This window comes from Crotalus tigris, unplaced genomic scaffold (genome assembly GCF_016545835.1).
Source record: "Crotalus tigris isolate CLP2741 ecotype Arizona unplaced genomic scaffold, ASM1654583v1 scf7180000017605.3043972, whole genome shotgun sequence".
NCBI classification, from domain to species: domain Eukaryota; kingdom Metazoa; phylum Chordata; class Lepidosauria; order Squamata; family Viperidae; genus Crotalus; species Crotalus tigris.
The window spans coordinates 1,844,321-1,869,143 of NW_024096508.1; the positions used below are offsets into that span (position 1 = coordinate 1,844,321).

At 38.7% G+C, this 24,823-nt stretch overlaps 1 protein-coding gene across 2 annotated transcripts; it reads left to right on the top strand.

The window, feature by feature from the left end:
* Positions 1-2,028: 2,028 nt before the first annotated feature.
* On the top strand, positions 2,029-12,106 carry CGRRF1 (cell growth regulator with ring finger domain 1). Of its 2 annotated transcripts, XM_039321136.1 has the most exons (7): positions 2,029-2,276; positions 3,660-3,799; positions 4,459-4,636; positions 5,982-6,129; positions 8,195-8,302; positions 9,917-10,113; positions 10,906-12,106. In XM_039321136.1, exons 1-7 carry the CDS (start codon positions 2,173-2,175, stop codon positions 11,045-11,047), a joined length of 1,017 nt encoding a protein of 338 aa, XP_039177070.1. In that variant the 5' UTR covers positions 2,029-2,172; the 3' UTR covers positions 11,048-12,106. The 2 variants fall into 2 exon arrangements, with proteins under 2 accessions (XP_039177070.1, XP_039177080.1); XM_039321146.1 differs by having other exon boundaries at positions 2,040-2,276; positions 9,917-11,051.
* Positions 12,107-24,823: the final 12,717 nt, after the last annotated feature.

Consider the following 24,823-nt stretch of genomic DNA (forward strand, 5'->3'; position numbering starts at 1 on the left):
ATAATTCCGGGCGGGGCGAGGGAGAGTACTTCCTCCTCGCTCTCCCGCCTCTCAGTTAACCAGGAAGCAATGTTACCATAGTAACCAATACTCTTTTCTTTTCCTCCCAAAAAAGAGAGGCCGTGCTACTGCTCCCTTTAAAACCGAAACAAAGCCAGGCTAAGCAAAATTAAATAATGTGTTTACTCCTAAACGAAAAACAACCATTAATTACATTTTGGGCTCAAGTCTTATTTTAAAAGTTCAAATTTAACATTTAAAATTGTTAATAAGGGGGTCCTTGTTTTCTTGCAGACGTTTCATTATCCAAACTAGATAACATCACTGCTAGTAAAACTGTTAATATCTCTACTATAGAAGTAGTCATTTTACACCAAGGAAATTGTCTTCGGATATGCTGTTGAAGACTTAACCACTGCGTGAGATTGAGACGCCTCTCACAAAGGCTTATTCCAGCCTTTTCCAATCTGGTGTCTTCATGATGAACTAGACCACATCTTCTATCATTCACAACCAGCATTGTATCCCTATCAGCTCACCTTGGTTTGCATTATAATCCTGGTGGATTATAATGGCTTTTATATTATAATCAATTTGTTACTCTCAAAAAGTGTTTCTCAACTTTGACCACTTTTAAGATGTGTGGACTTCAACTCATGAATTTCCCAGCTGGTGTGAACTTCAATTCCCAGAATCCCCCACTGGCTAGGGAATTCTGGGAGTTGAAGTCTACACATCCTAATGTGGTCACAGCTGAGAACCATTACTCTGAAAGATACTATCCAATCATCTCAACAGTCTCTGGGCACTTTTGATTGGAACGCAAGCTTTGGGATGCAAGAGAAACTGGATTTGGAGCATCTGCCTACTAATGACTGATCATCTTGACAGTGGTTATGCAGGCTCCATAGAAACCTAGATCAATCACTCTTTTGAAAAGGTGGTTTTAAGACTAAGGGTCCTGGTTTTAGATGCGTACTGGTACGTTAGCAAAGTAAAGAATTGACCCAAAGCTGCAATGACCAGGCTCATGTTCAAAAGAATATCACTTTTATAAATTACCAGGCACCAGGGACTGGTTCCATGGAGAAAGGTTTTTCCACAGATCAGAGGGGGCATGGTTTTGTGTGCTGCCTGCATCCCACAGATGGGGCTTTGCTTGTTTGTGCAGACCCGTTGCTGGTGTGCTGCAGCCCAGTACCGGTCCACAGACTGGGGGTTGGGGACCCCTGGATTAAAACATATAAGTCAATACCAGCATAAAACAACAGAGTACAAATTATAAACATAATCCTGATTGACTACTTGGATGAAAGTCCTGTGGAATTGAGTCAAGTCCAGTAAATGTGTATTGAAATTTTGTTAGCAAAAAAACTGAACAAAATTGAATCAATGGGATGCAAATGAAGTTTATTTTTTGTTAATACTTTTAATATATAAACATACAAGTTATGGTAAATGTACACAAATGTTCAAAAGTACAAATAGCAACAGCATTAGCACAGAAAAACAGAACTGCAATAATTTATGTATGCTTAATTCTTATTTTAATCCATCTAAGGATCCATTTAAGTTCATTGAATATGCATGAAGCACTTTACTGAAGTAGTAATATGATATTTTTCTATTTTTTTCAAGATCAGCACATGGTTTGGACCTCCAGAAGCTGCAGCTCCTACCATCTCTCCTCGTTAGCCTTCTCTGGTTGGAATTCAACAACTGGCTTTGAGTGATGGTTTTTGTATTGTGGTGTGCTTCAACCTAACAGAGTGACATCGAGTCCTGTATGTACTGACATTTTAAAAAACTGTGTGGGCATGGCTGCATACTACCAAAACAATATTTAAATGTTTCAAAGAGACAAATAATATATTGTAATGGTGTGTTAATAATAGTATACAGTACCGATTGAGTTGAAAGCGTGGTATAATATACGGGAGGATATCTGCATTAAATATCACGAAGCGAACCGGTAAAACGCGGTTGGAAAACGCTCTCACCAACCCGATCTGCAATAACAAAAGGAGGAGGAGGAAGTGGCAAGCCGGGAGGCGCAGCTTCCCGATTTCTTGGCGGGCATGCGCCTCCTTCGCACATGCGCTCCTAGATGAAAACAAAAGGGCAGTGGGGTTTGGAGCGGGAGCGTCTCTCCTCTCTCTTTTTTGTTACGTGATGGCTGCTGCATTGTTGGTGACGCTGTACGAGTATTCTCCGCTGTTCTACATTGCCTTGGTGTTCATCTGCTTCTTGGTGACCAGCGGCCTGATCATGGGCTGGTAAGTCGGGTAGCGAAAGAACAGGACGGTGGGAAGGCTGTGGATGGTTAGAGTTTGCGCGGCGGTTTCTCGAGTCGAACCACGAAGATTCGCTGAGAGCCTTGATCGGAGAGGGGAAGTGGGGGTGGAATATGCCAAAAGGCGATTGTCCTCTAACCGGGTACCCCCCGCTTGCCATGGACAAGGATTCCCACTGTCAGATTTTCCATAGGATGTGTGTTGGGCACGGTAGGAGACGTGGAGTAGTCCAGTGCATCTGGGTTGGGAATGATTCCTGTGGGATTCAACATAGCCCGCACTAAGGCTGTTGAAAGCATCGGCAATCTTAATTAAATGCTTGTAAAGGGAAGCAGTATTAGGAACCTCATGGGTTGAGTGAGAGACCATTTAAATGGGGAGGAATTGAGCAAGATAGTCGGGGGGGGGGAGGAATCCAAGAGGTTTAAAGTCTGGCTACTGTGGAATAAAGCATGGGGTTTGGTAGAAAACATGTACAGTAATGGCCAAAATTGTGGAAACCTTTTGGGGGAAGTGTACAGTAGAAATGCCACCTTTGGTTAAGTTTCCACCAATTTTTCTTCTAATTTCTTTATAACTGTAGCCTTGTTCACTTAATAATACTATTTTACATCGCTTTCTTGGCAACCAGTCAACTCTTTGCACCATTACTTTAATTTTATTACATTTTACAAGTTCACTAAATGAAAGAAGACAAAAAAAAACCCAACCAACTTGATAGCAATCACATAACACACTGACAAATGTCCTCCTCTCACCTTCAGTACATGACATCAATAACTGGATCCTACTGTCATCTGATTGGCTCATTGCCAAAACAAGATGACACCTGATTGGCTCTCTAAACACTCATGCACATTGGCTACAATCAGATGAAGGAAAGCTACCTGATATCAACCTAAGCAAGTTGTGCTTCCTTTTTCTGGTTATTTGGCTATAACAGACATGTCAAAATCGCGACGTCACATAACATCGTGCAATGTATCAGGATGATTTTGCCATTGCTGGCAATGGAGTGGGCGCAGCTTCCACATGACGCATCCGGCCCGCAAGCCAGCAGTTTGACACCCCTGGGCTATAACTTTTCATAGAATACAGATAATTGAACAAACTATGTTGCATTACATTCCTGATTAAATTATCTTTCCATTGATATATAACTTTATGATACTATTCCAAAAAAAGTGATGTTATTAGCCATCATGCCTCAAAAATACACTTTTCCCAAAAGGTTTCTACAATTTTGGCCACTACCGTACAAATCTTTGTTTATTTCATTATGCTTTAAGTTACACTGAAGAATGGGTTACACTCAGTCCTTTCAGGTCTCTAATTCTATGATTACAAACATTTTGTACTCCTTAGGTTTGGATGGGATGTTCCTGTGATTCTGAGGAATTCAGAAGAAACTGAATCAGTTGTGAAAGTGTCTCAGAAACAGATGCAGCAAGTGAAAAATCCATTCAGTTTAGAAATCAAAAACCCAGAAATCACTTCAGCTTCAAGTCAGTATATTGTATATAATATTTGTTGACATTTTTTGTTTTTTCTTATTTCCTCCATTTTTATTTCTATTTGCCACAAGAAGTGGATGCAGTTTTGGTGATTTAATTTGAAAGCATGTTTATCTTAAATCACTTCTGTTATTATCCCTCTTTAAACAATAAGCATGCAAAAGAAAATAGAGAAACTTTTTAAAGAAAATTCTGCCCCTTATTGGTTTTAATTTGAACTATAAACTTAACTGAAATAAGAAACACTGTGGGGGGAAAACACTCAATTTATATGTGGATAATAATTCTGTGTCCTTGTGGATGTGGGAGCTGAAGCACTATAAGCTCATTACAGAGAATCACCAGAAAGTATGCAGCTGTTTCATTGGTTAATTTTACATGACAAGAATTAGGTCTATTAATAGCACAATTTAACTGACAGTTTTAATCTAAATATATTTATAACCTTATATGGCCTCAAAAAGATAATGGGTCAGCTTTGGAATGCTTTAGATTTTCACTGCTTTTGAGCATGGAAATTTGAAAGAGTAGGAGAATTTATCTCCTATAAAGTAGCATGATATGAAGATAATATTTTGTATCCAATGTTGAGTTTTGAGTAGCACAATTCTTTGTTATACATTTGTATCATTGTTTTCATTTACCTCAAGATGGCATTACTCTGGTATCTAATTGCTTGGAAGACTGTCTCCTTACATGCTATTGGGGCTGCAGCGTGCAAAAGGTTCATGATGCTCTGCAGAAACATGCTTACAGCTTTCGAATAAAAACTCCCCAGTCTTTTGAGGATGCAATGTGTCATGAGTATCTCTATTGTCAACAGTATTGGTATCCTTTAGTGAAGCTTGTGTATTTTCAATTTTGCGCAAACATACAGTGGGAATTTCTCCTCGTAAATATAGCATGTACTAGTAAACAATGTTTCATTATGGTTGTAAAGAAAAAATAGAAAAATAAGGGGAGTGGCAATGTCCCATGCCCTTGATCAGTCATTAATGTCTTTATGTCAATTTTGATTTTAATTTATGCTTAAATTAAACTTTAAACATTGTGTGCATTTTAAAAGTTAACTTCATTTGTTTTGGGACAAAATTTCTGCATTTTTTTTAATGTTCATACTAATCTGGGGAAGTTATGCAGCACATGCTGCCTTCTTAGTGATTTTTGCCCCTGCAGAGTGAAATCCAGTATTAGTAAAATTGGGCATGCTTTGAAAATGATTTGAAAGAATTACATTGGAATTCAGATGATCATAGCATCTCTCTGCTATTTTTTAAAGTTGCTGTGCTTTGTTTTGTTTTCTGACTTATATGTAAGCTTGAAAAATGACACAATTATTGTGATAGTCCCAATAAATCAATTCAGCTCATTAAAATACAGGTATATGTCCTCAATTACCACAATTGGAACTGGCAATTCCATTGCTAAGCAAGTCATGTAATTATTGCCTCATTTCCCGGCAGTTGTTAATCAGATTATCTGAGGTGACACTTCTGTGACTGCAAGTTGCAATTTTACTGCTGGCTTCTCTGTTCATTCTGCCTGTAGGAAGTCAGCTTTGAAGTGTGTAAATAATCACAGGAATGCTGCAACAATCATAAGTGTGAAGACCGGTTGCAAATTTACTTTTACAGTGCCATTGTAACTTTGAAGGCTCACTAAACAGAATATCAGTAAGAAAGGACTATGTCTTTTTTAAGGCTCATATGGAAGTGTCTGCTTTTACAAATGATGGTATGGTGCTTGTATAGCTTCTAATATTCTTCTTCCAAATCATTTTCAAAGCATGCTTAACTCCAGTATGTCTACTGCTAGACAGACAAGTTGATAGAATGAATTATATGTACTCCCCGGGCAAGTGAATATTTCAGAATAATTTGAAAGATTAATGATGAAAGGAAAATCCTTATATCTGAACTGAAAGTTACTTATGCAACGCTGGATGTTGTTTGTAGGAGCTAGTAAAATAAATGCAACTATTTAAAGGTTCAATCCTAATTTCTGTGCTCCTGAATAATTAACAGATAGTTATTCTTTTGTCTCAGGTGAAAGCAGTTGAGATTGTAGAATAGTGGTTGTTATATAGTTTGAACTTCTTTTGTAAATTTGATGGCATGATTAGCATATTAGTCTTTATTTGTGACAACTAAGAGTGTTCCTTGACACAACAAAGCATAAAGAAGGCAGAAAAAGAGGAAAAGCATAGCCGATTACCAGAAGTGACAAAAATCCATGATTTTGGTCTAGTGCCTAGATCTCGATACCCACTAGTGGTACTGTTAACCCTTGCTGATGAAGGCAACAGAGAAATCTATGACATTGTAGGTAATCTCCACATTTTTTTAAACAGGAATTTGTGTTGTCCTATACATTATAAAAAATTACCGCTGAATAGAATTAAGATGTTTGAGCTTTTTGATTTCTGTTACAGAACTTTCAGTTTTAATAAGAATTTCTTCAGGTTTAAAACCATTACTGCCGGTAACTCTGGAAACTGAATAAAGTGCAATTATTGAAAATTATAAAGTTCTCAGCCTGTGATCCAGGAACCACTGATGGTCCTTGGAAATGCTATAGGTGATTATTGATGTGGATATAGTAAGAAGTTGAGTGAATTTAATGATTTTTTTGTCATTTTTTTTTAAATGTATTTTTGCTGACTTAGGGCTATGTAGTCATCATTTTTTTAATGGTAATATAGTGCTCTATATAAAAGAGGGATTTGGGAGCTACTGACTAGATGTCTATGGAAATTCTGAGTCATCCAGGTCATAGTTATCCCAAAGATGTTTTTTCACAAGGCAACTGGAGGCAAGTTTGTTGAATGAGAAGCAAAACTGTCTTCAAAGAAAAACAAGAAAGTCCAGTTGCCTTGTGACAAAGCATCTTTGGGAGAGCTACTGACTAGGTTTCTGCAACTTGCTACTTCCCAAACATGTTAGAATTTCAACTCCCATAATTCCCCAACTAGTATGGCTGAAACAGAATTTTAGAAATCATTCCAAACATAGTTCTTGACCTCATCATATCTCATAAATTTACAAATTATACTTGTCTCAGGTAAAAAAATTACCAAAAACCCCTCACTATTCTTACTGCTTATAGGCAAATCTTAATATTTCAGCAAGCTTTTAACTTGCATAGTCAACTAATAAAGCCAAACTGATTTTCTTAGGTGATCTTAAAATATCACATGACACAAATCACAATCAGCGGGAGCAATAGTTCATTGGAATCTTGTTTGGAAACTAAGATTCCGAGGTGGTGCAGCAGTTAGAGTGCAGTACTGCAGGCCACTTTAGCTGACTCTGTTCAGCAGGTCAGCGGTTCAAATCTCACCGGCTCAAGGTTGAGTCAGCCTTCCATCCTTCCGGGGTAGGTAAAATGAGGACCCAGATTGTTGGGGGCAATGTAAAATATATATACATTGCTTACTGGTGTACACCGCTTAGAGAGTGCTTGCACTTAAAGCGGTATATAAGTCTCATAAATAAATAAATAAATGTATTAGTTATTTTAATAATAAATAATTGAAATAAAGGTTACACAGTGATTGCCTTTTTGTTAAGGTGTAGCCCAGTGGTGGCGAGCCTATGGCACGGGTGCCAAAGGCGGCACTCAGAGCCCTCTCTGTGGGCACGCACGCCATCGCCCCAGTCCTAGGCCTTCAGCTGGGTTTTATAAAATCTTTTCACTTTAGGCCTCTGCCACCATGTGTATAAAAAAAAAAAAAGGTTCAATCAGTCAATTTCAACTTCTTGCGGGGGAAAAAAAAAGATGTTGCAAAGTTGGAATTGATTGATTGAACTTTTTAGTCCCACCCAGTCTGCTGTTACCATCGCAGCCACACCCACCCAATGGGCCACGCCCACCCGGCACTCGACAATGCATAAGTGGGTTTTGGATTGCAGTTTGAGCACTCAGTCTCTACAAGGTTCGCCATCACTGGTATAGCCAATCTGAGTTCAAAATAACTTCAAACCATTTCACAGCTAATGGAAGCATTTATATAAAAACAGTAATTATGACCACATAGATCAGTTAAATCACAGGGTATTAATAAGCAAGTATCATATTCAAAGTAGATGCTTGATTCACAGCTCTAAAATGAAGTGATTGGAAAGATAGAATAAACATAGTAATAATTCTGTGTGTATAGCACAGGCTTAAAATATATGTGTGGGTCTGAAGCTGACTCAAGATTAACAGGTGCATTTTTCATGTGTAAAATCTATAATATTAAACAAAACTGTTGGAGACTCAAGTTAAAATGAATTAACAATTGATATCACCTGTTAACATTTTTAGCTATGCTGTGGTCTGGTTGAGGTTTGCTTGAACTGAAAGGGACAGTGTGCTGAAATAAATATTTCTGTCTTTCTTAAGATTTCAATGGTATCAATAATACATATTCCAGATGCCAGTTATAGGCTTTCCTGCCGGATACTGTATCAGTATCTCCTTTTGGCCCAAGGTCAATTTCATGATCTAAAGGTAAGCTTTCAGATTCATTTTCTAGAACAGGGGGGGGGCTTTTTGTCAAAGATTGCTCTCTTCAAAAAGACAAAAAAGTTGAAGCCCCGGAATTGAGAGGCAAGGTGAGACAAGGGTTCCCACAGATAGAGAAATGGACTCTTCATAAGCCCCCATTGGAACCACAGTGTTGCAGAGAGAAAAACGAGCTTTCCAGGGATTTTGAACAAATAGCCATAAAACCAGAAAAAGGAGTATGTTCTTTAAACCAGCAGTTTTGTTTGATTACACACATCTAGAACTGATTTTTAATTGGTGCAGAAGTCTTGTGTAGTGATGCATTAAATAAGAGCAAAACTTTTTTATACATCAGCAAATCTATAATCTTTCGTAATTGAGGACTATAATTGTCTGGATTCTCTGAAGCAAGTTTTTCCAGTCTGCCTCTCTAAATTTCCTCTGTGCCTTCATCATTAGGTTTGTTGACAAACATTCTGGGCTCATTTCATAAATTAGGTTAAATTAAATTATGGCTTACATTATTATTGTTAAATTCCCAGATCAAAATAAGCCAAAAACAAATATGCCGTATTTGTTTTGCTCCTACTCCTATTCCTGCACTCTAAAAACTAATCATTTTTATATTATCACAGTCTTGTAGATCTCAGTCAGTGCATTTGATAGAAAATTTTTATCTGTCCCCCCCCCCCCCAGGCTCCTCTTGCAATGGGATTCCAGTAGAAAGTAAAGTTATGCCACAATTAGGGAAGTCTCTCTTTTCTTTATGCATTTATCTGAATAGCAGGACTCAGTGCACTTTTCGCATGTTTCTGACAACATGGTGAAAATGGGCACCATTCTCTTTCTTTTCCACTAACTTTCTACTGTCACTATTTTCCATTTCCTAATTTTCCACTGTTGCCCAACATGCCAGTGAAATGCCATTGTAGTATTTGCTCCCTAAATTCTTTTTTTACAGAAAAGATCTTGACTAGGCCATAAGGAGCCTTGGGTGTCCACATTTTGGCTCAAAATTACAATCTTACATATTTTGTTCCTAAAGTAGTATTCCTCAATGTCAGCAAACTTCAACTCTGGAACTTCCACACATCTTAAACTTGCTTAAACACTATCCTATAGTGACATATGGATATCTATTGAATCCAGAGACACCTTCCTTGGTGTTTGCCAAGCTTCCAGCCTAATCCAAATGTTTAGCTTTTGAGAAGAAACAAATGTCAACATAATGTTATTTCCAAGAAAGACTCAATGTCTGAAATACACCCCATTTGATTTATTAGAAAATAAAAATAAGTCTTTGCATTTTGCATAGAAATGTATCCATTTTCCCAGAAAGGGGACAAAGGTAACTGAGCATCAGGGAGTATTCTGTTAAAACTGCCCTTTTTTTAATCGCTTACCTGCCAATGCATTTAATTTGGGAAGGGGCAAGGCTTTCCCCAAGAGCCATGTTGCAGGAGTGACCACAACGTGTTCTGAAATTCAGCAAGTATCTGATAGTCCATAAAGGTGAAGATTCCTACTTTGTCCTAACCTAAGGTTTAGAGGGAGGAAAAGAGATATTTGTAAATGTTGGTTTCTTTCTTCTAATTTTTCCCATCTTTCCTCCACCAGCAACTGTTCATGTCTGCCAACAGCAATGCATCCTCTCTAAATGACTCTTTCTCCAGTGAAAGGACTGAAGACCACGTCCTGCTTGAAAAGACCGAGTCAGAAGTACTAGAGGAGAGCAGGAAGGACTGCATCGTCTGCCAAAATCGAGCAGTCAATTGGGTGCTTCTTCCTTGCCGACACACCTGCCTATGCGATGAGTGCGTGAAGTATTTCCAGCAGTGCCCCATGTGCCGGCAGTTTGTGAGAGAGTCATTTCCATTATGCAGTTAGAGAAAGTGAGCCTTGCAAAAGAAGTTCCTGTGTATTGTACTTATCAGGGACTCTGGCAAAGGATGGATAAACACTTCAGCTGTTGATTTTTGCAACAGTATCTTTGATCTCACATGTCCTTCTACTTGAATGATGTTTGGTGCCTGGAAAACTCTGAAGCAGCATTTTTATTTTCCTTAACAAGGCACTCAGAAGCATCACTGTGAAGGCCAATGACATAAGGAGCCTCAATTTAGTCTTCAGGAATGGGACAAAGGGGGAAGAATTTTAGGCAACAGAAGCAATGCACTGAACAATGAAGGACATATTTACAGAAAAAGAAATCTTTTTTAAGTATTTCCAGGACATATTATTTTTGGTTTATTCCAACCAACACAGAGCATATGGGGAACAAATATCCTCATATGTAAGAAACATTGGCAATCTTTATTTATTTATAATGATATTAGAGTAAATATCACATAGCTTGGCTTTCAGCCATTAGCAGTGTTGCACTTTTTAAGTTATAGTAGGAAGGGGGGAAAGGAAATACATAACAATTCTCTACATAGGTTCAGATGTCTTTTGTGTATTCCAGCCTTTGTCAGCTTTATGATCTTGAAATGATGCAGGCTGGAAGTTCTAGTGTCCTGACATATCTGGAATTGCCAAGTTGGGGGTGGCTAGTATATTCAGTTTTCTTGGGCTTGCTGGATCTAAGTGTTTACATTCATTTGCAGATGCAAGTATGGCATTGAGTGTGAATTGTCTTCCCCCCACAAAAGGATGTCTACAAGATGCATATTCAAGCAAATATTCATTGAACCGCAAATCAGTTTCCTCTTGTCTTGTTCTTGGACACTAAAATTTCATTTGCCTTAGGCAGTTTTAGACATGACGTGGGTGATGTCATGAAAGGCTGATGTGGTCCAAACTCAATGTGATGTAAATTAGTCTTTTGACAAAGGAGAGTTCATTTGAAGACTGTTATGTCTTTGAGTAGAAATGTTTTGCGTAGATCTTGCCTCCTGTCCAGGATATCACTTCTTGTCAGCAAGTGTTGTCAGCGTTTGGACACCTCACTCTGACCTATCCAAATTCCAGACATAATTTTAGCCCCTGTAGCAATTGTATGGTTTAGTTGAAATTAGAAGGTGTCTGCTGCATTCAGGCATACATCATGCATAGCCATAATTTCATTATCTGTTTTTGGTTGAGAATGTAGCCGGTTCTGGTTTATTAAAACAAAAGATGGGTTACAATATTTTCTTTAATGTGTGAATCTAAACAATGACTACATTTCCTACCTCAGATAGAATTATAATCAGCATTGTCACCCTTTAGGGTCATGTTAGTAACATGGAACACTAAGCCCTGTTGAATGAGAAGATGGGCAGCCAATACATTTTACTAATAAATAAACATACAAACAAACATTAGGTTCTCTGCATTCAGAGCATCAAAAGTGAATATGGAAAAAAAATATTACTTTCCAACTTTTTCTTTTCCATCTATAAAACTTACATAATTCAGCCATTATGGATTCACACAGCTTGCTGTGGTGTGCCAAACTATCAAGTTGTTGCTTATTCAGTAAGCAGTAGCTTAATGTAATGGTCAGCAATCACTTCAGGTGCCAGATATTACCACTATCTTAAATTATGGCACAGCCCACTCCGTACCTTACACTGAAGTATTATACAGCCTTGCTATCTCATTCAGAAGAATTTGTGAGATTTTTGTATTCACACCTAAAATTTCCAAATATGTCGATTTTAAAAAATAATGTTGGGATACCTCTGCTGATCTGTGGCTGACCACAATGAGATTACCTCTCTTTCACTTCATTCCAAAATCTCAGTGAGAAAAATTATTATTTAATTCTGTATGTACAAGAGCTATCATTACATAATAAAGAGAACAATGTACTCTGCATATGAATGAAAGGAACTAGGTTATACTTTTAGAAAGTCTGGTTTTTTTACTCATGTTTATTTCAGATTTGGTGTACAAGCTAAAGAACTAGCACTGTCCTCTTTTCTTTCCACCCTCCTCTTCTTCAACCTTGAAATATATGCTCAGTGAGAAATTTATTTCCTTATCTTATTTGTAAAAAGGAAGATAAAATCTTTCTGTAATTATTTCAGAATCATCAGAATTTACTTGTCTATATTCCATAGAGAGACTTGTCAATAGATGCCAATATTCCTTGTGCCTGCCAGACACACAGACAATATTGAGTTGGATGGACCAATAATCTGAAGTGGTAGAAAGTAGCTTCTAATCTTAGTAATCTTAATTAAGATGCTTGTCTGTGTGGACATTTTGGGGGGGGGAGCAGTCAGCCCCAAATCCTATTCCAGATGGGTAAATCTGAGAGGGATGCTAGGAGAAGAATGCAAGGAGAGGACCTATTGCATAGAATGTCAGTCCTATAATGGTGGGGGTAGACTTCTAATCTTCACAGTCCTGCTCATATGAGGGAGAAATACTTAGGACAGCAAAAATTCCTTGCTTCTTGCCAATGTTTTACCTATCATTTCAGACATGCTGGCTTCACATAACATAGTTATTTAATTAAACCAGTGTTCTGATTTAAATCATAAATTATATTTTATGATTTTTAATACTGTTGTACACCACCCATAGTCATATGAGTCATACCCATATGAGCCGAGGTGGCGCAGCAGTTAGAGTGCAGTACTGCAGGCCACTTTAGCTGACTGTGTTCAGCAGGTCAGCGGTTCAAATCTCACCGGCTCAAGGTTGACTCAGCCTTCCATCCTTCCGAGGTAGGTAAAATGAGGACCCAGATTGTTGGGGGCAATGTAAATATATATATACATTGCTTACTGGTGTACACCGCTTAGAGAGTGCTTGCACTTAAAGCGATATATAAGTCTAATAAATAAATAAATAAATAGTCAATTCTTGTGAGATGGGTGGCCATATAAATATAAAATTTAATATCTGGATTCACACAACATGCTAAGCCATAAGAACTACACCTGGTTAATATTTACCAATCTACAAAACGTAACTGTTGTGTCACTTTAATTCTAAATAGGTACCATCTCAGCTCCCTTTGATCATTATAGGCCTCAGGGTAGCCCAGGATTCCATCTGTGGCTCCAGAAGCACCCCAAGACCGTACCTATCATTTTCAGTAGCCAAATAGTGAGATTACTTTTAATCGGTTGCAGAGGTTTCTGAGAAAATTGGTGAGACTTCTAGAGAGACTTTTGAAATAAATGTTGCCATCTCTCACTTAAAAGGCCTCATAAAAAAAAAAAGAAAAATGAAACCGTTGCCATATTTTTTATTTGTCAGCAAGTTGCCAGTGTGTGATTTAGAAATACAATACTTGCCCACCTTTGATTTTCTCCAGGAATTTCAGTTCCCCCATCACCACCGCAAAAACAATCAGTGGAATAACCTGCCTCCAGAAGCTGTGGATGCGCCAACACTGGAAGTTTTTAAGAAGAGACTGGACAGCCATTTGTCTGAAGTGGTATAGGGTTTCCTGCCTGAGCAGGGGGTTGGTCTAGAACAGTGTTTCTCAACCTTGACAATTTTAAGGCATATGGACTTCAACTCCCAGAATTCCACAGCTAGCAATGCTGGCTGTGGAATTCTGGGAATTGAAGTCCACATGCCTTAAAATTGTCAAGGTTGAGAAATACTGGTCTAGAACAGTGGTTCTCAACCTTTTTAATGCCGCAACCCCCAACCGGTCGTAAGTTGAGGACTACTCAACCGGTCGTAAATCGAGGACTACTCAACTGGTGCAGCACCGTTTGCAGAATGGGACTTTTGGCGGGCTCAGCAGGGCAGAGACAGCCTGGACAATTCCTATTGGCTTTTGAAAGCCAATAGAATTAGACTCTATTCAAGAGAGTCTAATTCTATTGGCTTTCAAAAGCCAACAGAATAAAAGGGAGTAGCACAGCTAAGGAAAAGGGGGGAAAAACGGCAGACTGCGTTGTTTGGTGACCTCTGTGAAATGGTCGTTGACCCCAAATGGGGTCCCGACCCACAGGTTGAAAACCACTGGTCTAGAAGACCTCCAAGGTCCCTTCCAACTCTATTGTTGTTGTTACAAAGTTATTAAGTAAGTTGAACTAAGAGCAACTGGCCCCTATTCACCCAGTAAGTTTCCATGGCTGAGGCTGGAACCGCACCTCGGTCTCCTTAGCCCATTACACCAGGATTCTTGTTATTGTCCATGGCAAAATATAAAATACTATATGCATATAAATACTTCCTTGAGCCTAGATATCAATATTCACTCTCTGATATGCTCCAGAGGTAGCAAAGGCAAAGAAGTTTGGAAAGCAAAATTAACTAATGGTAAAGGAGTGATTATTTGCAGATTGTTAATTATATCTACTGGCCTTGTTTACATGCAGACATTCCTTCCGTTGTTCATTCCATCTCCAGGGTCTACAGCCGATCAATCCATGCAAACAGTTTTCCCCTGTCAGTGATGCCACCAGCTGATTTTTCATCCCTACCTCCATCATCTGTTGTTTTGTCAGCCTCTCAGGGCTGTCAGTGTCTTGATTAAGAAAATCTGAAGCTCCTTCAAATGTGATACCAGAGACAGTGCTGTAACTCCTAACAGATGGCTTCTGTTCTGTTGGCACGATGTATTTCATGTTTGCTTAATTAGTCGCATGTCATATTGAAAGCTGAAACGTGTTTGCATGCCAGGCAGAAGCACATAAGAGAAAGACTGGCCTTAGCCCTTATGTATAGCCTTAAGCTGGATACCCTCCAGATATATATTTTGTAGAATCAAAGCAATGGCATGAACTTTAGAGGTTATCTCATCCAATGTGCTATTCAGTGCAGGGTCCTATAGAAAATCCTCAACAGATGACCATCCAGCCTCTGAAGAACTCCTATGAAGAAGAATCTATCACATGTAGCAAGTTGTTCCACTGATTGCCAAATTGTATATATGGGAACAGATATTAAAATCCCAACACATTTGGAAGATGCTCAGCTGACGATGTCTGGGTTCAGAAACCATATGAAGCTATGACTTTTAACTGTGGCTTTTTTAAAAAAATGCCCTGGTTCATGCATAATGCTCAGCCATAAATCATGGTTTACAGCTATAATGGCTGAGTTCAAGCATTATCACACCAAACCAAAACCAAGTACAGTTGGGTAATCTATCAACCCCAACCATACAGTATAGCTATGATGTTTCAAGCAAAAGGCGATCTTATCTGGAGAAGTATTGCTCTACGCTGTACTCTGCAGTATTTATTTTGACTGAACCAGAAGAAGGAAAAAAAAAGGCCAAACCTCTATAGACAAGAACCCATCAGTTCTTCCCACTTAGTGAACTAGAACTCTCAAAATTCCTTAGTTCTGCAGCCAAATGAGTGCTTCACTCAATGTTAGAGCATATATTTTGCACACAGAAAGTTATTTCTAGCATTTCCATTTCAGAAATGTATTTGGCTGATTGTGGGATTTATGCCCACGGCATGCCAGTCTGTAACATTTTACAATAAGATATTAAACACTATTGAATAACAGCATTGAATAAAACAAATCAATAATGCATAAACAGCCCCCTCCAAAGTCCTCAAGCTGTAGAGGTAAAATGCAAAACAAAACAAAACAAAAAAGCCCTGGATGGGAATGCCTGTTTATAAAAATAGGTCTTTGATTTCTCTTAAGATCAGCATGTAAAGGCAAAGACCACTTCTCAGGTGCAGGGAGCTCCTGGCCTACTTGTTTCTAACTGGTCTTCTTAGCAATGTCTGTAATAAGAAGCCCACAAATGACAAACACCACTCTCAACTAGTAAGGTGGTAGACAAGGTGTTTCTCTAGGTAAGCAGGACTCAAGACATAAGAGGACTTTTTTGTAAAAAAAAAAAAAAAACATACAAGAAGCTAGTGAAAGAGTCACATGTTCCTGGAGGGAAACACGCAACAAAAGATTGCTTGCTGCATTTTGGACCCACCACAGTCTTGGTTTCCTTCAAAAATTCCTGTACATAAAATGCATTCTATCTGAGATGTGGATAGCATATGGATCACAAAGGCCAGGTCAACATTATCCTTAGAAAGGCAGAAATTAATAAGTGAAACACCCTTAAATGGGGTCAAGCACATTTCTCACTACTTTGCTCACATCCAGAGTATAAGCCCTTTCCTTAAGGGGAAATGTCACTCCATCCAAGGTTAGCAACATCCCTTCCAAAGAATAAAATTGTCACCAATCCTCACACTTTAACTTCAGTTTTAATCCTTCATCCAGGCTGCATTCCAGTTCAAGCAGAAGGTAACCATAAATGCCAACACATCTTTAAAAAAAAATCTGGATTATCCACATAAAGATGGCACCTATGATTTTTATAGTTTTATTTTATATATTTGCTGTTTAATTGTTGTACGCCACCCAGTATCACTTCCTGTGAGATAGGGGGGCCATATAAATTTGATCAATCCTTTCTTCCATCACTACTGTCTCTTCCTTTCATTTCCAGCTAGGTCTCCTACTTTACAGCTCCAGTTCTGTCTCCACCGCTAACATCTATTATCATTCTCTTAAAGTTCCAGAAGTTGAGTTTCCTATTACCCAATTCTTGGTTAATTCATTATATCCAATTGATTTGTTTCTCATTAATCCAGTTCTCATAAAGCTAAAGTAGAAGAGAACATCTGTAGCTCAGGGTTGAACTGTGGAGTACTTGGTGCTCTCTGAGCTTGGTTGTTTGGTTGCAGACATTTCATTACCCATCTAGGTAAATCATAAATCTTCCATTAATATTAAGATAGTATTTCTATTGCAAGCTTGCAGACTCCATGTCAGATCTCAGCATCTGCCTGCCATATTTGTATCAATATCCAGAGTCTTCACAAGTACTTGATCTACATTATTTGATGTGAGAAAAAATAAACCTAGCCAGTTTTTTTAAAGGTTGACCAATATATTAAACAAAACAAAAAGCTTTGCTATATGGAAAAAAAATATTCAAATGTTGGAAATAAAATTGGAAAAACTTTGGGCAATTTTGTTGTTGTTAATTGCGAAGTCGTGTCCGACCCATCGCGACCCCATGGACAACTTCCTCCAGGTCTTCCTGTCCTCTACTATCTTCTGGAGTCCATTTAAATTCACACCTACTGCTTCAGTGACACCATCCAGCCATTTCATTCTCTGTCGTCCCCTTCTTCTATTGCCCTCAATCTTTCCCAGCATTAGGCCCTTTTCTAGTGAGTCCTTCCTTCTCATTAGGTGGCCAAAGTACTTGAGTTTCAACTTCAGGATCTGGCCTTCTAAAGAGCAGTCGGGGTTGATCTCTTCTAGGACTGACCGGTTTGAATGCCTTGCAGTCCAAGGGACTCGCAGGAGTCTTCTCCAGCACCATAGTTCAAAGGCCTCAATTCTTTGGCGCTCAGCCTTTCTTATGGTCCAACTTTCACAGCCATTCATTGCAACTGGGAAAACCATGGCCTGGACTATACGTACTTTTGTTGGCAGGGTGATGTCTCTGCTTTTTAGAATGCTGTCTAGATTTGCTATAGCTTTCCTCCCCAGGAGCAAGCGTCTTTTAATTTCTTGGCTGCAGTCCCCATCTGAGGTGATCTTTGAGCCCAGAAAAATAAAATCTGTCACAACCTCCATTTCTTCCCCATCTATTTGCCAGGAATTGAGAAGGCCGGATGCCATGATTTTGGTTTTCTTAATGTTGAGTTTCAAGCCAACTTTTGCATTCTCCTTCTTCACCTGCATCAAGAGGCTCTTCCTCTTCACTTTCTGCCATTAGAGTGGTATCATCTGCATATCTTAGGTTGTTGATATTTCTCCCGGCAATCTTAATTCCAACTTTTGATTCATCTAGCCCTGCCTTTCTCATGATGTGCTCTGCATATAAGTTAAATAGGCAGGGCGACAGTATACAGCCTTGCCGGACTCCTTTTCCAATTTTGAACCAATCAGTGGTTCCGTGTTCGGTTCTCACTGTTGCTTCTTGACCCGCATATAGGTTTCTCAAGAGACAAATGAGATGGTCTGGTACTCCCATCTCTTTAAGAACTTGCCACAATTTGTTGTGATCCACACAATCAAAGGCTTTTGCATAGTCAATGAAGCAGAAGTAGATGTTTTTCTGGAACTCCCTAGCTTTCTCCATGATCCAGCGTATGTTGGCAATTTGATCTCTAGTTCCTCTGCCTCTTCGAAATCCTGCCTGTACTTCTGGTAGTTCTCGATCCACATACTGCTGGAGTCTAGCTTGTAGGATTTTAAGCATAACTTTACTAGCATGTGAAATGAGTGCAATGGTGCGATAGTTTGAACATTCTTTGGCATTGCCTTTCTTTGGAATTGGAATGTAAACTGACCTTTTCCAATCCTGTGGCCACTGTTGAGTTTTCCAAATTTGCTGGCAAATTGAGTGTAGCACTTTTACTGCATCGTCTTTTAAGATTTTGAATAGCTCAGCTGGAATACTGTCACCTCCACTAGCTTTGTTGTTGCTCAGATTTTCTAAGGCCCATTTCACTTCACATTCTAGGATGTCTGGTTCGAGGTCAATGACCATCTCATTGTGGTTATCTGGGATGTTAAGCTCATTCTTGTATAGTTCTTCTGTGTAGTTTTGCCATCTCTTCTTAATCTCTTCTGCCTCTGTTAGGTCTCTGCCATTTTGGTCCTTTATCATGTCCATCTTTGCATGAAACGTTCCCTTCATATCTCCAATTTTCTTGAAGAGATCTCTGGTCCTCCCTATTCTGTTATTTTCTTCTATTTCTTTGCACTGTTCATTTAAGAAGGCATTCTTATCTCTTCTAGCTACTCTCTGGAATTCTGCATTCAATTGGGTGTATCTTTCTCTTTCTCCTTTGCCTTTCGCTTCCCTTCTTTCCTCAGCTATTTGCAAAGCTTCCTCAGACAGCCATTTTGCTTTCTTGCATTTCTTTTTCCTTTGGGATGGTTTTAGTTGCTACCTCTTGTACAATGTTGCGAACTTCCATCCATAGTTCTTCAGGCACTCTGTCTATCAGATCCAGTTCCTTAAATCTATTTGTCACCTCTACTGTATATTCATCAGGAATATGATTTAGTTCATACCTGAGTGGCCTAGTGCTTTTCCCTACTTTTTTCAATTTAAGCCTAAATTTTGCAACGAGAAGCTCATGATCTGAGCCACAGTCAGCTCCTGGTCTTGTTTTTACTGACTGTATAGAGCTTCTCCATCTTTGGCTGCAGAGCACATAGTCAATCTGATTTCTATGTTGACCGTCTGGTGATGTCCATGTGTAGAGCCGTCTCTTGGGTTGTTGGAAAAGAGTGTTTGTTATGACCATCGTATTCTCTTGACAAAATTCTATTAGCCTGTGCCCTGCTTCATTTTGTTCTCCAAGGCCAAACTTGCCTGTTATTCCGTTATCTTTTGGCTTCCTACCTTAGCATTCCAATCCCCCATGATGATAAGGACATCATTTTTTGGTGTTAATTCTATAAGGTGCTGTAGGGCTTCATAGAACCGGTCAATTTCATCCTCTTCAGCACCAGTGGTTGGGGCATAGATTTGGACTATTGTGATATTGAATGGTTTGCCTTGGATTCGAATTGAGATCATTCTGTCATTTTGGGGATTGTATCCCAGTATTGCTTTTCCTATTCTTTTATTGACTATGAAGGCTACTCCATTTCTTCTGAGGGATTCTTGCCCACAGTAGTATACCTGATGGTCATCTGAGTTAAATTCACCCATTCCTGTCCATTTTAGTTCGCTGATTCCTAAGATGTCAATGTTCAGTCTTGTCATCTCTTTTTTGACTACGTCTAGCTTGCCTTGATTCATGGATCTTACATTCCAGGTTCCTATGGAGAAAAAATCTTTACAGCAATACAGTAGGCAATAAAATAAGATGCAATTGCCATGTACCTTTAAACTCCCCGTTTTTAAAAGCAATCACCTGAAAAGTAAATATTATACAACTCTGAAATTGTCAAACCTGCCTGAAGTGAAAAATTTTCTATAGAAAAATTTGACACTGGAAAATTTCCAAAAACATTTTTAGTTTGGATATTTTGTCCCATATTCCTGCACAAAACTATACGGCTACCAAGTCTCTTTACTGCTCTCTATTGGTCATCCAGACATCTGTAGTGCAGATATGGTATGCCTAACTTTGGTTTGGGACAGCAAGGCCATTCACACAGTTAGTATTAGATTGATGTCTAATTCTACTGTCAGGCTAGAAGTAGGGAAATATAAATTCAATCTTTTCTTGACCATAAAATTTGCTAGCTAGCTCACCTACTATATTTATCTGTAATGTAACTGTTTGGCTTTCATTACTACCTTGTATGAAATCAACCACTATAGTTAGTAAACCACATTTTAGTATGAAATATGTATTCAACAATATGTGATATGTTCAAGACACATTAACTCGGTCCCCCACATTCAATTACCTCAGCTACAAATTCTCTTATATTGTATGTTGATCTAACAGCTCCACTAGATGGCGCTTCCTTGTTACTTTGCTTAGGTTCAAGGATGATAATCGCCTGTACAGCTGTCAGTATTTATCCCACACAGATTTCAGCATAATGCTGTAAAGTGGCTTTTCAATCAGGTGTGACTTATTGCAATCCTGAGTAGCATAACAACTGTAGGGCCAGGTCAAAGTGAAATCATCTTCTTGCCCCATATTGGACTTTTTTTCCACACCTACCTAACTTCCTAGAAACCTAGATAGGGAAATTATTTTGATTAAGTTACAATTAGCTTAACCATGTTTTATTGGATAAGTTGCAATAGTTAGGTTGATGCAAGAGTTACTTAATTCATTTCTGGTATTTCTGCATAGCCCAGCTCAAAACTGACTCCTGGCAGTTTATATAATTTAAAAAAAAAATGAATTCAAGAGACATTCAGCCACAGAAATAGACTATAACATGCTAAGCCATTAAGGCTCTTAGATAAGAAAGACCAGTTTCCAGAGATCCAAAATGGTGGAATTTTCACGTTCAGAAAATCCAGTAAAATTGAAATTTAAAACAATACTAGGCACATGCTTGCTGAGATTTCTAATTGTTGTGTGAGCATACTATGGATAATCACAAAGCTCAGATCTAAATCATGGTTTACCAAAGCTTTGCAGCAATTAGCAAATTTGAGGAAATCTACAAGGGGGGAGGCTCTAGAGCAAAGCTGGCTCAGGAATTCTGGGAGTTGAAGTCCACGAGTCATAAAAGAACCAAGGTTGACTACCCCTGCTCTAGAGTAACCAAAGCAGCAGCTGTGCCCTATGAAAAGCAGCCATTTCTCCTTGCTGCTCCTCTAAATGACCCCCCCATATTTAGAGGGTTCAGCTTGCTCTGAACGAGATAAAACTATGTCCTCCAACCTATTGCCAAGGTGTGGAGATAGGATTAGAACACTCGTCTCTTCAGCCCAGAGGGTCGCCAAATTCAGTGATGTACAATTTAAAAAAAAAAACTAATTTAACAGAAGTCAATCTTGTCCTCTCCACCGCTACCATTATTTTTTCTGGAAAATTAAAATTCCAGGCTAACTGTGTCTTTTCTCTGTAAGATACATCAAATTCTTTAAAAGCTAAAGTTTTAACTTTTCTAAGGTTCACTTAGAAAGAAAAAGGGTTTGCTGGAAAGAAAAGTGGATCAGGACAGATATATGAGGCAGCATCAGAGAAGTGCATAGAGTTCCCCAAGATATATCTCATCTAGATATCTATCAGGCTTCTGCCTCCAAGATGCGTCAGGATAGTAAGTCCCAGAATTGCTAGCTACCATAACCATGGACCTGTGGATTCAGCAATCCCAATTCAGTTTTCAGAATGTTCCTTCTAAATCAGGGAGCTGGTAAGAAGAATGTAGCAAGCAAACCAGACATTTGCACAGGTGAAAGCAAACATTTTAAATGACAGCACTTCTCAGTTTCAGGAAGGGAAGTATTTTGTAGCAATTAAATAAGATCTTGAGGAAGCCTGAAAGCTTACCAATGTACCGGTATTCTTGCCTTACTTTAGCAGATAGTATTCTCCAGCTCAAGAGAAGGGGAAAAAGCAGACAATGACAATACCTCTGGAATCTGTCTCCTTCGGGGATAAGATTACTTCTGCCACTGAAGCCCAAGACTTTCTGTCCAGGAGGATGGGAGCCCTGGAAGTGTACTGGCCCAAGAAACTGCAGGAAAGAAATCTGTATTCTGATGACTGAATGTGATAAAAATATTTAAAGTTCTTTTGTTTGTGATTATCAGCCAAAATTGAAAGGTATGTAGAATTATTTTTTGTTATCCATTGGGACTGCTGATCAGTCACAGGAAAGAACAGTCCTAATTAAGGACAAGGTCAGAGAAGAGGAGGATGGGCCTTGCATTTGTTTTTTGGCTTACAACTCTTATTAGTTTCAACTGTTTTGAACACGAGGAACTGAATACCACAAATAAAGCAGCTGTAGGAAAACCACTAAAAATGAAGGACACACTCAAGCCATTTTCCTTCCACGGATTTCCTACTTCAGGCAAATTAGCTAAAGGGTAAAGTATCTTTGTAAGATGGCTAGTATGTCTCCTTAAAAGCTACAAATTGCATTGCCTCTACCTGGAGAAGATCCTTTGTTAAGCAAATAGCGTGTTTTCTCCCTCCTGGTTTACTCAGGAAGCACTCCTCAATTTAGAAGGCAACACTTTGTTCTGGGAGGCTTATTTTGATGCCTACTTATTCAGAACTTCCAGGTGATTGAGACATGGCAGAACATGCCATTTGCTGCATTTAAGGTCTATCCAGGTTTCTGTAGCCCAGAAATCTATTTGGCTGTTTCAAAATCAAAGTATATGGGTTACAAGTCCGTGTATACATTTGTACATTGGTTGGAAGTATCTAGTTTGCTGAACTTGCTAAATTCTAAGCTATGGTTTATAAACTGTAATAGACAAAGCCAACTATAAATCAGAAAAATATAAACCAAGCCCTCTTATGGCTTAGTTTAAGATATGAAGCAACTGACTGCCTTATATTTGGATTATAGATTTCTCCAACATACCCATCCTTTGAATAGAGGTAAAAGGTAAATTTCCTTCATGTCAACCTTGACTTCATGGACATATCCATATAGTTTTCTCGGTAGCAATATGAAAATAGATTGCTGTTATCTTCTTTCAGGATTTTTTTTTTTTTTTACTTTGCCACCTAGCCTACACTCCTGATATCTCCTGGAGGAGCCTATCCAAGTTCTATTAAGGTCCAGACCTCCTCAACTCAAGTGTAGATAAGGTTGACCAGGTGCGGCCCCCTGCTGAGATTTTGAATCCATTCCTATACATGAGTTATTTTTGAAATTAAAACCTTTGGGGCTTATAGAAATGCTAAAGCAGCGACATAATTTCACATATTCTGGATTTTGTTTTGAGATATTAAGAACAAAATGATATCTGCTAATAATAGCATTAGTGAATCAGATCATTCATCATGGAGATTTCTGAAAGATTTCTAAATGAAAGATGGATGCCAAAAATGTCAATTCTTATCTTGGTAGAGAAAATTATCCAACTAGGAAAATCCCAGCTTTTTCAACTTTGAATTATGGATACTTAGAAGCCACCTGGGTAGGGAAGGCAGCTTTAGTCCATGAAGTTCATGGCCAAAAAAATTTACTCTTTCATATATATGTTTTAAGACAAGGGAGCCATCTTGGTCTAGTAGTGAAGGCAATTGGCTAGAAACCAGGTAAGTTTTAGTCCCACCTTAGGAATGAAAGCCAGCTGGGTAAATTTTGGGCCAGTCACTCTCTCTCAGTTCCCAACATCAGACTTTGGCAAAAGCTGGTCAGTCAATTCCTATCATCACCAATGGATCAACACTTGGGGAAATTCTAGGAGGAAAAAAAAATCTACAAGACAATCTCTTAACAAAGTGGTCGTTTTTCCTGACCACTAGTAATAACATTTCTTAGCCAGAAAATTAAAATAAGACATATATTGTACAGGCCAAATGTCATGCTTTGCACATACTAGTGGCTATCTTGGAAAATGGGAATTATTCTATTTTTTAAAAAAAACCACACGCCTATTTGTGTAAAAAATTGAGGGACAAATAGGTTTTCAATTACAATGGTTGAAAGGAAAACATCGCCAAAATGTTATCTGCTAAAATCAGTCGTAATGACTTGACTCTAAAACTACCTCTCTCTACTGATCCTTCCAAGTACCCAGAGAAAACAGTCCAAAAATAATCTAACAGCGAACTATTGCTGCCGCTGTGCAAATCTGTGTCCAGCAGTAACCCAAGGTCAAATGCCAGCATGGAATCATATGCCATCAACAGAGCTAAGCCCTTTTGCACAAGATCTCGGCCTTCTGAGCAAGTTGACTACAGCTCTAGAGACAGCAGTCCCTCGAGATACAGGGTTAGAAGTCAGCATCTTGGCTAGTAGTGCTCACAGAAAAGGGAGAACGTAAATAGTTTCTACCTGGTAGAGCTTTTACCCAGGAACTGCACTGTAGCTCTGTTTTGGAGCTACCGTCACTATAGGGCTTAGAAAATGGGGATGAGAAAGACCTAAGAATGCATTCATTTGGCAGAAGGATAGGTCAAGGATGTTTCATACTACACTTTATAAGCAAATTCTTCTCCTACTAAGAAGAAAGCT